We start from the raw sequence: 14,473 nt of genomic DNA, 5'->3' as shown, positions 1-14,473 counted from the left end.
TACTTAAGGTGACACCCATTTCCTTCCCCACCCCAGCCTCAGAGTACCTATGGGTGTGCTTAAGGTGACACCCATTTCCTTCCCCCACCCCAGCCTCAGAGTACCTGTTGGTGTGCTTAAGGTGACACCCATTTCCTTCCCCCACCCCAGCCTCAGAGTACCTGTTGGTGTGATTAAGGTGACACCCATTTCCTTCCCCCACCCCAGCCTCAGAGTACCTGTTGGTGTGATAAAGGTGACACCCATTTCCTTCCCCCACCCCAGCCTCAGAGTGCCTGTTGGTGTACTTAAGGTGACAGCCATTTCCTTCCCCCACCCCAGCCTCAGAGTACCTGTTGGTGTACTTAAGGTGACACCCATTTCCTTCCCCCACCCCAGCCTCAGAGTACCTGTTGGTGTCCTTAAGGTGACACCCATTTCCTTCCCCCACCCCAGCCTCAGAGTGCCTGTTGGTGTACTTAAGGTGACAGCCATTTCCTTCCCCCACCCCAGCCTCAGAGTGCCTGTTGGTGTGCTTAAGGTGACACCCATTTCCTTCCCCCACCCCAGCCTCAGAGTACCTGTTGGTGTACTTAAGGTGACACCCATTTCCTTCCCCACCCCAGCCTCAGAGTGCCTGTTGGTGTGTACTTAAGGTGACAGCCATTTCCTTCCCCACCCCAGCCTCAGAGTGCCTGTTGGTGTGCTTAAGGTGACACCCATTTCCTTCCCCACCCCAGCCTCAGAGTGCCTGTTGGTGTGCTTAAGGTGACACCCATTTCCTTCCCCCACCCCAGCCTCAGACTACCTGTTGGTGTGCTTAAGGTGACACCCATTTCCTTCCCCCACCCCAGCCTCAGAGTACCTGTTGGTGTGCTTAAGGTGACACCCATTTCCTTCCCCCACCCCAGCCTCAGAGTACCTGTTGGTGTGATTAAGGTGACACCCATTTCCTTCCCCCACCCCAGCCTCAGAGTACCTGTTGCTGGTTTTCCCGCTGTGTTGTGAGGCGGGCCTCGATGCAGCGCCGTGTCTCCAGGAAGGCCTGTCTCTGTGCATACTCAGTGGGGTAATGAGTGAAGACACCTGCGATGTTGACGCACGTGAACAGTAGAGCATTAGAGACAGCCTGGGGACAAAATAAAGACATCACAACTTACGCAACATTGTCCAATTATTTGATTTATGTGCATCCACTATTCTTTAAAGGTTACATCAACCAACTACAGCAGGGAGTCGTAGGTACAGGGACCAGTAACCACTGAAGGTGTAATCACATGTTAACACAATCAGCTGAAGGTGTATTCAGATGTTAACCCAATCAGCTGAAGGTGTATTCAGATGTTGACACAATCAGATGCTGACACAATCAGCTGAAGGTGTATCCAGATGTTGACACAATCAGCTGAAGGTGTATCCAGACGTTGACACAATCAGATGTTGACACAATCGGCTGAAGGTGTATCCAAATGTTGACACAATCAGCTGAAGGTGTATTCAGATGTTGACACAATCAGCTGAAAGTGTATCCAGATGTTGACACAATCAGCTGAAGGTGTATCCAGATGTTGACACAATCATCTGAAGGTGTATCCAGATGTTGACACAATCAGCTGAAGGTGTATTCAGATGTTGACACAATCAGCTGAGGGTGTATCCAGATGTTGACACAATCAGCTGAGGGTGTATCCAGATGTTGACACAAACAGCTGAAGGTGTATTCAGATGTTGACACAATCAGCTGAGGGTGTATCCAGATGTTGACACAAACAGCTGAAGGTGTATCCAGATGTTGACACAATCAGCTGAAGGTGTATTTAGATGTTGACACAATCAGCTGAAGGTGTAATCATATGTTGACACAATCATCTGAAGGTGTATCCAGATGTTAACACAATCAGCTCAAGGTGTATTCAGCTGTTGACACAAACAGCTGGGAAAACAATCAGCTGTAGACGCAATCTGTCTTCAATTTTATATATTTTAATCTCCTGTAACTAGATATGTTAGATTAGATTAAGGAACAAGGAAAGCTTGACAATATTTTCTCATAACCAACTGAAGGTTTTCCTTGTATATCCTGTTACCATGGTAAAGATGGTAAATAGGCCGGACCAAGGTGTTTTCCTTGATGACAGATGAGCCAACACTAGACATGCTAAACTGAGAAGCCAGCAAATATCAGTATGATTTTTGTGTGTAGAACCGTATCCTTCTGCCAATTTCTTTTTAAAGAACTTTGATGAAAACCATATAATGGATTTATTATAGCATTATTCTAATTCCCTAACCCTCCTCCACTAACCCTCCCCGACCTATGTGGGTCTTTGATGAGTTTATTTCAGGCAGTATAAACACCCTGTCTGTTCCTGATGGAGATTGCCTACAGGGACCCCTGATGACACCTACAAGTGGCTGCCAGAGAATTACAACTGGTACGAAAGGGGATGAACTTTCCACATATAGCACTCTCCATCCTAACGGAGCTGTCAATAGTCTGTATGACCTCAAGGATTCTGTTTTTTATAACACAGATTTGGGATCAACAACACAAACATATCTCAATGGAGGAATAACACTGCAATTCTTACACTTTTCACCTACAACAATAAAGTATTTTTGTCAATTGTTCGTTAACAAAAAAACAACTCCAGAGATTGTTCAGATCAGTGAAGCAAGAGTTTTTTTCCTACAAAATTTTCAACAAAATTTCCAAAACAAACACCTGTCCTTTCTTTAGAAAATGAAACTCTGATTGGTATAGATGACAAAAATATCATTGTTAATGAAAAATGTTATGTAACCATGGCACCAACTACAATGGAAACTGTGGTCATAGTTGTTTTTTATATCATTTCACTTAATCACACATCTGTCACACATGCAGATCAAACTGATCAAACACTGATCTCATCCGTCCTTCATCATGTTCATGCCCCATCCATCATGTGTCCATCCAACAGCCAAGCTGCCCACTGAGCCATCTGTCATCCATCTATTTGATCATGAATTCCTCTCCATCCATCCATATCTGTCCATTCATAGATCAATTTCTCTCTTGATTCATCAGTCCATTCATCAACATACCCATCTATATGCCCATCCATTAGTCTGTTAATCCATCTACTCAACCATCCAAAACCATCAAATCCATCTACTCAAAACAAATATCCACCTGTCCATCGAACTATCCATCATGTCTTTTCATCCTTCAATCTATCCAATTTTCCATTCAAACTATCCATCAACTGTCTATTCAGTATTTCATCTGTCCATCCTGTCATCCACCAAACTATCATCCCTCTACCATGCCAACCATCCATCCTTCCAACATCCATCAACAGTCCATTTCTCTGTCCATCAATCTGTCCAACCAACCAACCATCCAACCAACCAACCATCCAACCATCCAACCAACCAACCAACCAACCAACCAACCATCCAACCAACCAACCAACCAACCAACCAACCAACCAACCAACCATCCAACCAACCATCCAACCATCCAACCAACCATCCAACCATCCAACCAACCAACCAACCAGAAACTGATTCCTCACCTGCTTCCACATGTATGGCTGTGCATAGTTAATCCCAACAGCACAGACTGTATGTATGACGGCTAATCCCAGGCCGCTAGCAACAGCAAGTCTCATCCGTATTGGCATTAAAGCATAAACCATGTAGATGAAGAAAATAGTGCACCACACTCCCTCCGATGCATCCCGAGGGTCACAGTCGAGGGTCACAGTCAAAACAATTCCGCATAACAAAAATATGACAATGTAACACAAAATGAACAGTTGCTGTTCATTACAGGACGTCCTATTGCACACCACCTCCAGAACTATCAGCACAATCATGATGATCCCAAGAGTTACTCCCCTTGCTGGCAACGTGGCTCCCCCTATGTAGTAGAAAATCAACAGCATGAGACTTATGACACAGAATATAGCCATAAGAACGGTCAGGTTATTTTGGTTGAGTTTGAAGAAATAACGCTGATACAGTCTCTCCAGCTTAATGTTCTTGAACTTCTTCGAGCTGAACACTCTGATGATGGAGCGTGTGTTGCAGCAGACGCTGCCGCCGATGACAACATCCTCTTCGACACTAAATGGCTTGACTTTCGTCTGTTTGGCTCGTTTCTCCTGCTCTTCGTACTGCAGTTGAGCACGGTCCCATGCCGACATTCGGGCATGGGACCCCCCAGTTGCGGGTCGCACATCCAGAGGAGACACCTTCCCACTCTTGAGGCCGAAGTGATTGGCCAGGCCATTGCCGGTTCCCTTGTGTCCTTCATTTTGATTGGTGCTCATGATCATGTGACAGAATCAGTCACATCGTCTGGAGCATGGAGTGAGTTGGCCATAGAAACCGCTGAACAAAACCTTCAGTAGCCTGCAACAGATAAAATAGCTATTACTAATATTAGTATAAAAAGTGAGAGAATTGACTACCACAACAATAATAAGAAAACAAAATGATGTCAAAACTGCAGAAGAACAGTATATGTTCAGCATGTTCAGTAAACTATTGCAAACTTCAAAAAATGAGTCATTAATGGTTGAATAATCCGGCAAGCTGGAGAAATTCCAAGTATGACCATGATGACTGGAAGACTTCAGACTCCCAGTTACCTGTTTCACTGCATTTGTGATCCAAATTACCTATCTCGAACCCAAATTACCATTCTGTGACCTAAATTACCACTCTGTGACCTAAATTACCACTCTGTGACCTAAATTACCATTCTGTGACAGAAATTACCATTCTGTGACAAAATTACCATTCTGTGACATAAATTACCATTCTGTGACCCAAATTACCATTCTCGAACCCAAATTACCATTCTGTGACATAAATTACCACTCTGTGACCTAAATTACCATTGACATAAATTGTGGACAGAAATTACCATTCTGTGACCAAAATTACCATTCTGTGACATAAATTACCATTCTGTGACCCAAATTACCATTCTCGAACCCAAATTACCATTCTGTGACATAAATTACCACTCTGTGACCTAAATTACCATTCTGTGACATAAATTACCATTCTGTGACAGAAATTACCATTCTGTGACCTGTATTTTCTGTTTGGCTGCCACTTGCCTCCTATGGTAACAATAATATTTCATAGTTTAAAGAGACCATAGTAAAATATCACTTGTCCATACTGACATCAGTACCTCCTTGTTTTCAGAGTTGTGCAAGTCCTGATAGAGTCACACATGCTATCCTCACTTTAAAAGCCTTGGTCTATAATTAGTATAACTGACTGACTGACTGACTGAGTTTGGTTTTACGCAGCTTTTAGCAATATTCCAGCAACATCACGGCGGGGGACACCAAAAATGGGCTTCACACATTGTACCCATGTGGGGATTCGAACCCGGGTCTTCGGCATGACGAGCCAACGCTTTAACCATTAGGCTACCCCACCGCCCCCTATAATTAGTATAAAGCTACAAGTTTATGTATTTCCTGTCAATCCCACTTTCTCTGTTTACCTTCACAACAGCGGCACATTCAAACAAAAAAAGAATATTTCCACGTATGTACAAGAGTCAGTCATCTGTAAGCCAGTCTGTCCATCACAGGGTGATGACATGTTTGACATTAACATGGCTATTACTGCCAGCGGTCCATCAGGTGTTGATGTGGGCGGACATAATGAGATCAGAGATGACGGAGATTACTTCATCTGCCATTAATGTGTCTGACAAATGAATTGAAATAACTCGAATAAAGCAAAAGGACAGCAGAGGTCATTGCAGGTAATTAGCCCCGGCACATCTCACTCACTGTCTTTCAACAACAGCAATAGTGAGTGAGTGAATGAGTTTAGTTTTACGCCGCACTCAGCAATATCCCAGCTATATGGCGGCGGTCTGTAAATAATCGAGTCTGGACCAGACAATCCAGTGATCAACAGCATGAGCATCGATCTGCGCAATTGGGAACCGATGACATGTGTCAACCAAGTCAGCGAAACTGACCACCCGATCCCGTTAGTCGCCTCTTACAACAAGCATAGTCACCTTTTATGGCAAGCACATGGGTTGCTGAAGACCTATTCTACCCCGGATCTTCACGGTCATAACAGCAATAGGACAGCAGAGGTCATTGCAGGTAATTAGCCCAGCACATCTCACTCACTGTCTTTCAACAACAGCAATAGTTCAAGAACTTTTTTGTTTTGTTTTCTTTGTTTGTTTGTGTCCTTGCAGCAAGTCTTAAAGTTGTCCTCTTTAGACATTACAACAATAAATCATTTTTAACCTTCCGCTGTCTTACTATCTAATTTCCAACATATAATTATTATTTAAGCCTACACTGATGTGGTTCATTAAAATTCATCATGGATCCTTAAAGTTTTTAAACAGCATAAATCTCGGAGCCAGTCTTAGCATTAATCAGAAATTGGCTGTAGACCACTGGCAGCCCAAGTTAGACCACCTGTCTGGGGATCAGGCAGACTTTCAGTGCTCCTACTTCCCCAGCAGGACTAATGCCATCACTTGGGTCACCAGTGGATGTATGTAGGACTAACCAACATTAAAGACTGTTGGGGGCGCGGTGGGCGAACTGGCTAAAGCGCCAGGCTAGTGATCCAGCGAGCTTGAGGTGACGGGATCGAGCCCACCTGTGACCGGGTGTAAAAACCTTGGAGTCAACTTTGTGTGTAGACTCCTTCAGTGTTGTCACAACCCCTAGTGTACAGTACACAACCCTGTGCACTTAAAAGAACCCACGAATCCGTTGGTATATGACCAGATGGTGGCCACATGAATACGTGCAAACACCCGTTGCGGGTACAACAACGTGCAGTAAACTTGGACAAAGTACTGTGACTATGTGTCCCAGTCCACCCAGCTGTGAATGGGTACCTCGTAAGGATGGGAATGCCACAATAACTCGGTGCGCCTAGTGGCTGCAAGAGTTGTATGCTCCCCAGGGAGTTGAAATTGACAATACGATGTGCCGTTGAGATTGACATCCAGTGAACGAGGGAAAAACAAAGTGTCTTTGAGCAGCTGAGCTGAGCTGGATATCGGGGCTATACAAATGTTAGTATGTATGTATGTATGTATGTATGTATGTATGTATGTATGTATGTATGTATGTATGTATGTATGTATGTTAGTATGTATGTATGTATGTATGTATGTATGTTAAAACAACTACCTCTTACAATACTAGTTGATGTTACATACTCCGATAAAGATGGACTCATGTGCCACTGTCACGGGGCGACAGACAGGTTTAACAGACAGGTGTGGCACACAGGTAAAACAGACTGTAACTAGAGACAGGTATAACATACAGGTGTGACAGACAGGTAAAACAGACTGTAACTACTAAACTAGAGACAGGTATAAAGACAGGTGTGACAGACAGGTAAAAACAGACTGTAACTAGAGACAGGTATAACAGATAGGTATAATTGACAGGTGTAACAGACAGGTGTGACAGACAGGTAAAAACAGACTGTAACTAGAGACAGGTATAACAGATAGGTATAATTGACAGGTGTAACAGACAGGTGTAACAGACAGGTGTGACAGACAGGTAAAACAGACTGTAACTAGAGACAGGTATAACAGACAGGTATAATTGACAGGTGTAACAGACAGGTATAAAAGACAGGTGTGACAGACAGGTAAAACAGACTGTAACTACTAAACTAGAGACAGGTATAAAAGACAGGTGTGACAGACAGGTAAAAACAGACTGTAACTAGAGACAGGTATAACAGATAGGTATAATTGACAGGTGTAACAGACAGGTGTAACAGACAGGTAAAACAGACTGTAACTACTAAACTAGAGACAGGTATAAAAGACAGGTGTGACAGACAGGTAAAACAGACTGTAACTAGAGACAGGTATAACAGACAGGTGACAGACAGGTAAAACAGACTGTAACTACTACACTAGAGACAGGTATAAAAGACAGGTGTGACAGACAGGTAAAACAGACTGTAACTAGAGACAGGTATAACAGACAGGTGTGACAGACAGGTAAAAACAGACTGTAACTAGAGACAGGTATAACAGACAGGTGTGGCAGACAGGTAAAAACAGACTGTAACTTGAGACAGGTATAACAGACAGCTGTGACAGACAGGTAAAAGCAGACTGTAACTAGAGACAGGTATAACAGACAGGTGTGGCAGACAGGTAAAAACAGACTGTAACTTGAGACAGGTATAACAGACAGCTGTGACAGACAGGTAAAACAGACTGTAACTACTAAACTAGAGACAGGTATAAAAGACAGGTGTGACAGACAGGTAAAACAGACTGTAACTAGAGACAGGTATAACAGATAGGTATAATTGACAGGTGTAACAGACAGGTGTGACAGACAGGAAAAACAGACTGTAACAAGAGACAGGTATAACATACAGGTGTGACAGACAGGTATAACAGACAGGTATTACAGATTATAACAGATCGGTATAACATACAGGTATAACAAACAGGTGTGACAGACAGGTGTAAGAGACAGGTATAACAAACAGGTGTGAAGGTGTGACAGACTGTAAGAGACAGGTACAAGAAACAGGTATGACAAACAGTGTTAGAAACAAGTGTCACAAACAGATGTCTTGGAACTTGCGTAGTTAGAAAGCGATAATGTCATGGTGTCAGCTGTTCAGGAGGAGTTCAGGGAAACAAACCACACCAATACTAAAACTCTTTCCATAGTTCAGTCTTACCCTAAACCGAACATACATGCAAAATATTTATTACATCGCTTGTCGAAACATTTCTTGATCTCTCAGGTACCCTCTACATAATACACTTACTGACCCCTAAAAGACAAGTCATTCACAGAATTTGTTCATTAATGGGCATCTAATACTAGCTGGAACAAATGAGTGGTGAACCCTGTTTGTTCTCAAAAGTCGGCAAACAATGATGTCAGCCTCCGACTATCAGTGTCACCATCTCTAACACTTACACCCAGAAGGTAATGATGAATATTCAGTTTTTTTCATTCATAAAAGAGTATGTGAGGAGGATATAAATACATCAATTTATCACTTAAAATTTTGTTTGCCTTTTTTTAAATTTGCTGCTCATAACAATTGCCGATACTGCAAACGCTCCTACTAGCTGATAATCATAATCACAAACAGGACATAAACACAAAAACACAGGGACAAAAGACCGTCTTGATATACTGTGAAAGTACAAGACACAGACATGGAAACCAAACCCACCTGCTACACACACAAACCCCACCCCCATCCGGTACGTAATTAACAAGCCCACCGGGTCCAGGGATTAACCACCATACCTTGCTTTCAGGGTTATCCAGTTATAAAAACCTGTAATCAATAACAGTAGTTGTGTGCTGGCAGTGTATTGTCTGTGGCCAGAAAGTGCTAATTGTTCGGGGAGTGACTCCACTAATTACATACACCATTATACTCTCAACAATACGGCTCATTATAGAAAGCATGAGTAGCAGTGGTAGGTAATAGCTTATATCTAAACATACAGCAGCACGCTATAAGTGCTCTGATATACAGCAGGGTTCGAAATACCTCATGTATTAGCGTGCCATGGCACAGTAAATTTTGAAATGGCACGGATGAAAAAAGTTCTCGGTGCCCTTATGGCACACCTAATTTTTTAGATCTATAACTCACCTTTAGTCATTTAATCCCCAAACAAAACACTTACGCAAATGACAAACAAGTAAAAACATTTATTGACTTTATCGCCCAGGAAATCCCTGGAATTATGATGGATGATGTAAAGAAATGTGGTTGTTTTTCCATTTAGAGTATACGGAGTACTGAAAATTTGGTTATTGAACAGGAAATTGTGCATGTTAGATATATTGAACAAGTGAACCTGTCACAGAATTCTTACAAATGAAGCTTAAGAAAGCCATCTTAAACAGAAGATACATCAGTGAAAACAGAAAACAGGTTACATTTGTTGTTTACTAACAATAAATTTCAAGTGATCATCATCACTGCTACTGTCTTTTATTCTAAAAAACATATGGGCACACTTGATTTCTGAAAGGCACATTTAAAATGTTTGTCTGGTGCCCTAAGGCACATTTAGAACAAAAAGTATTTCCATCCCTGTACAGTAACTGTAAGCTAGTGGTGTCAGAGGCAAACCAAACAGATCACAGTTTCATCCTGGGTCCCCAGTTGTAACGTTACGACCTGTATAAACTCTACTGCAGTATAGTTTATCATATAGGCTTACGAATGTCGTAACACTACAAATGCTTTGAGGATCGGGACCAGAGGCCCAGGTAAGCTCGTATCCGGGTAAAATACGCATAGAATTACGCATTGAAAAATAATTGTTGTGTACCAATTACGCATTTAAAATGTTAGATACGCAAAAAGTTTAAAACAAATGCGTACGGAATATATTTATAAAAATCGCTTGCGTAATGAAAAAGACATCGATTGCTATCAAGTTGTACTGTTAGTATAGGACAAGTGTTGTACTGTCAGTATAGGATGAGTGATCTTTTATGAAATCATTTCCATTATATTTAAGTTGGTTTTGATTAGGTATGACATAAGGCAGAACATACCTGCTTAGTAAACTTACTCAATGACGTAATACTTAGGTGAGTAAAGTAACTGAAATACGCACATATTTGAAAGCAGTGGGTAACGGAAAATGAAATACCCACTCAACATTCATAATACCCACTCAAGAAATACAGTGGGTACAGTACCCACATGAGCTAAATCTTATCTGGAGCTCTGCGGGACCCTGAATAGATACATATTAAAATAGTTAATATAATTTAGTTTACACAGAAATGTCTGTTTGGTTATTACTGTCCCTGTTTCAATCCCCAAACCCAAACAAGATTTTGTTCACAGTTACAAAGAGACTCAGTATCATTTTGTGTTTGGTTCATCATGCACCCACCTCCCTCAACCACCTCACACCTCATCCACTCTGATTCTTCTTAGCGAGTGAGTTATGTATGATGCCACTATCAAATGTATGACAGTCATGTCACCATGTGTCAGCTCAATGCTGTCTGAAAGCCTGATGAGACGCAGGTCTCAGACATGTACCACACAGATGTCAAGTGAGTGAGTTTTAGTTTTACACCGCACTCAGCAATATTCCACCTATACCCGGGCATCGATCTACACAACTGGGATACGATGACATGTGTCAACAAATTCAGCGAGCCTGACCACCCGATCCCGTTAGTCGCCTCTTACGACAAGCATGGGTTACTGAAGATCAATATTCTAACCCCATGCGCTTCCTAATAATCATTCATTTACCAAAACAAACTCTACTTACAAAGCGGTTAGGTCCCATACTGCCTACTGTTCCAAACAAAAATCTTGTAGGCACCGTGGGAAATTTTTTTTGCCCTGTAGAATAATGGAACAGCCCAATTATCAATGAAGAAGGGGTGCTTCGTTTGGAGTAAGGGATAATTAGGGGGATTATATTAGTATATATCTGTGCATCTACTTCTGTGTATAGTATGTTTTGAGTCTTCTCATCCAATAAAGACTACAAGACAAGTACAATGATATTGTTTTATTTTGTTTTGGGAAGCAGTTACCATGCTTATATTGTAATCTCCAAAGCAGGATTAACTTAATCCTATTTGATTAAGTTGGGTAGGCTTGTTTTAACTATGTTGTTACGGGCTTTTTCTGTCTTTGTCAGATTATGTCTAAAAACATGGAAAGGACTAAATTGTTGAGAAGATCTCATCTTCTCAGTTAATTAAACTCCTAATAAATTAGAAGGGGAACCAACTGCATCCATCACATAATGGCAAATGTTCAGTAAAACTGCTGAAAGACTGTAAAACTTATCAGTTTTTCATGATAAATCCATGTCACCATGTAAAGACTGAGAATTCTCAGAATAAATAAAGATGTCCTACCAACCAACGCTTGTTATTTATTTAAACTTCTGTAGGCAGAGTGGGAAGATGCCATAGAATAGGTCAGTTCATTAACCTGTAGGCAGTTTGGAACTGAAGGCAGTATGGGAAAACACCTACCAAGCACCACCCTATGTCAGTTTAATCATGTTAATGGCACCAGAATGTCACCTTAATGTCACAATTTCTGAAGAAGACAAATGACGTGTTCTGCAGTCCAACAAAAGCCCATCACAGTGTCATCCATATTCCTATATAATTATGCATCAAATGATTGACAGTCTATCAAAAAACATGAACTACAAAGCAAACTGTGTTCGCATCCATCAGCTGAACCTTTCATCATTAGTTTTATAATTCCTATCCATTAGCAACATGTCTTTGTTCACAGCTTTGGTTAGCGTAACATGTTTTCCTTGTACGTGCTGCAAGCCCACACAAAGTTTGGATGACGTGACCATCCATGAGAACATATAGCAATTATACTAAATCAATGGGACAGGGTTTTACCTCGACTCACAAACATGGACTGACTGAGTTTGGTTTTAAGCCGCTTTTAGCAATATTCCAGCAACATCACGGCGGGGGACACCAGAAATGGGCTTCACACATTGTACCCATGTGGGGATTCGAACCCGGGTCTTCGGCGTGACGAGCCAACGCTTTAACCACTAGGCTACCCCACCGCCCCCACAAACATGGAGGTCCTGGGGACCCACAATTATTAGTTTAAAGGGTTCTTGCGGGTAATTCGAGGTTCCTGTCAGGTAATGGTGTAGAAAACTGTATGCTTTGTTAATTTCTTTAGAGCCAGAAATTAATCATTCATCATGCGGACTGATTGATGAAATGATGCACGTAACTGCCCTGAAAGAAAGAGTGGGTGAGCGAGTAAGTAGGGTTTTAAGTTGCTTTTAGCAATATCCCATTTCCTGCAATATCACAAATCTGTTGAAGTTAAGCAACGTTGTGCACGGAGAGTGCTTGGATGGGTGACTGTGTGGCAGCTTAACTCCTGAGAGTTTCTAGGACTTCAGTCCTGCCCCACAACAAAGCACATGTTATACATGTGGTCTCACCTTAGGCAAGTGAGTTTGTTCAAAATTGACTCTGTTCACCCAGCAGAAAATGGGTACCCGGTGGAATAAATCATGAGACAGTAACCTTCTAGCACCTCACAGGCAGCTTGAGTTATCCTGGATAAAATGATCAGATAATATGTTAGCGCTTTCAGCGTGCCCTTCCATGGAGCGGAATTCAGCACATTACAAATGTGCTTATTTACATTTGTGTGTCATGTAAACAGAGCTCCAGATAAGATTTACTCACGTGGGTACTGTACCCACTGTATTTTTTAGGAGTGGGTATTATGAATGTTGAGTGGGTATTTCATTTTCCGTTACCCACTGCTTTCAAATATGTGCGTATTTCAGTCATTTTACTCACCTAAGTATTATGTCATTGAGTAAGTTTACTAAGCAGGTATGTTCTGCCTTATGTCATACCTAATCAAAACCAACTTAAATATAATGGAAATGATTTCATAAAAGATCACTCATCCTATACTGACAGTACAACACTTGTCCTATACTAACAGTACAACTTCATAGCAATCGATGTCTTTTTCATTACGCAAGCGATTTTTAGAAATATATTCCGTACGCATTTGTTTTAAACTTTTTGCGTATCTAACATTTTAAATGCGTAATTAGTACGCAACAATTATTTTTCAATGCGTAATTGGAAATTTTCTATGCGTATTTTACCCGGATACGCAGCTTATCTGGGCCTCTGTGTAAAACCCCAAAGAAAATACAGGGTCACATGTTACCAACACAGTCAACTAGTTCGTGATAATGTGCCAATTAAGGTAATTATACAAAAGTTGTTTGAATGCAAAAAGATTCAGCCAGTCTGTCAGCAACTTAAGGAAAAAACACAGAAAAAATTACATTAAAGAGCCATTTCTGTTTACTTCTCTTCTAGTGACATCATGGCATAGATTGTTGTACCTTGTAAAGCAAGAATATCTATCTACGGAAATCAAGAAAATACAAGTCTGACCAACATTTGGATTGTGAATTTCAAGCAGCCTTAATCACATTAACTGGATGAAAATACACCCTTTTTAACAATAATCACCATGGCAACACATGCAATGAGTGCATGTGTACTAAGTGTCTTGCCAACAGCGAATTTCCATTTATGATACAGTGATACTTATGGCTCACCTGCAGTCACATACAGTAAACAATACGTTGACTACTGATGATGGAGTTGCAAGCCACGGTCAAGAAAGGGGAAGTTGTACCTGACAGCGCGCTGCATCTGCTGCTACAGCGACACACGAGACCCGACACTAACAAGACCAAGACTAACAGGGCTAAGTTGGTTCATTACACTAACAAGACCTTACACAGCTATTCATTTTCTTTTGTAATTATCAGAAAAGGGTCATAAACATCTCCATAAGCAGCCTCGATAAAAAATTATGTTACCATGGATACCTTGCAGCATGCATACCTTTTTCTACGACACAATAAAATAGGGTTGATGGTTGGAAGATTGTT

The 14,473-nt window shown here is 41.5% G+C and overlaps 1 protein-coding gene across 1 annotated transcript in view; it reads right to left on the bottom strand.

The window, feature by feature from the left end:
- Positions 1-14,473, bottom strand: part of LOC124280152 (adenylate cyclase type 5-like) — a 92,572-nt gene that overhangs the window by 58,960 nt on the left and 19,139 nt on the right. Inside the window, exons 2-3 of the mRNA XM_046716038.1 lie at positions 3,540-4,380; positions 959-1,108 (exon numbers count right to left, since the gene is read on the bottom strand). Of these exons, the coding sequence (XP_046571994.1) occupies positions 959-1,108; positions 3,540-4,304 (915 nt within the window). The 5' untranslated portion in view covers positions 4,305-4,380. The remainder of the gene's footprint in view (positions 1-958; positions 1,109-3,539; positions 4,381-14,473) is intronic.

This window comes from Haliotis rubra, unplaced genomic scaffold, assembly GCF_003918875.1.
Source record: "Haliotis rubra isolate DU_JTF1 unplaced genomic scaffold, ASM391887v1 Scf261, whole genome shotgun sequence".
Lineage (NCBI taxonomy): Eukaryota > Metazoa > Mollusca > Gastropoda > Lepetellida > Haliotidae > Haliotis > Haliotis rubra.
The sequence above is the reverse complement of the archived record's forward strand: the minus strand, read 5'-3'. Positions and strand labels throughout refer to the sequence as shown.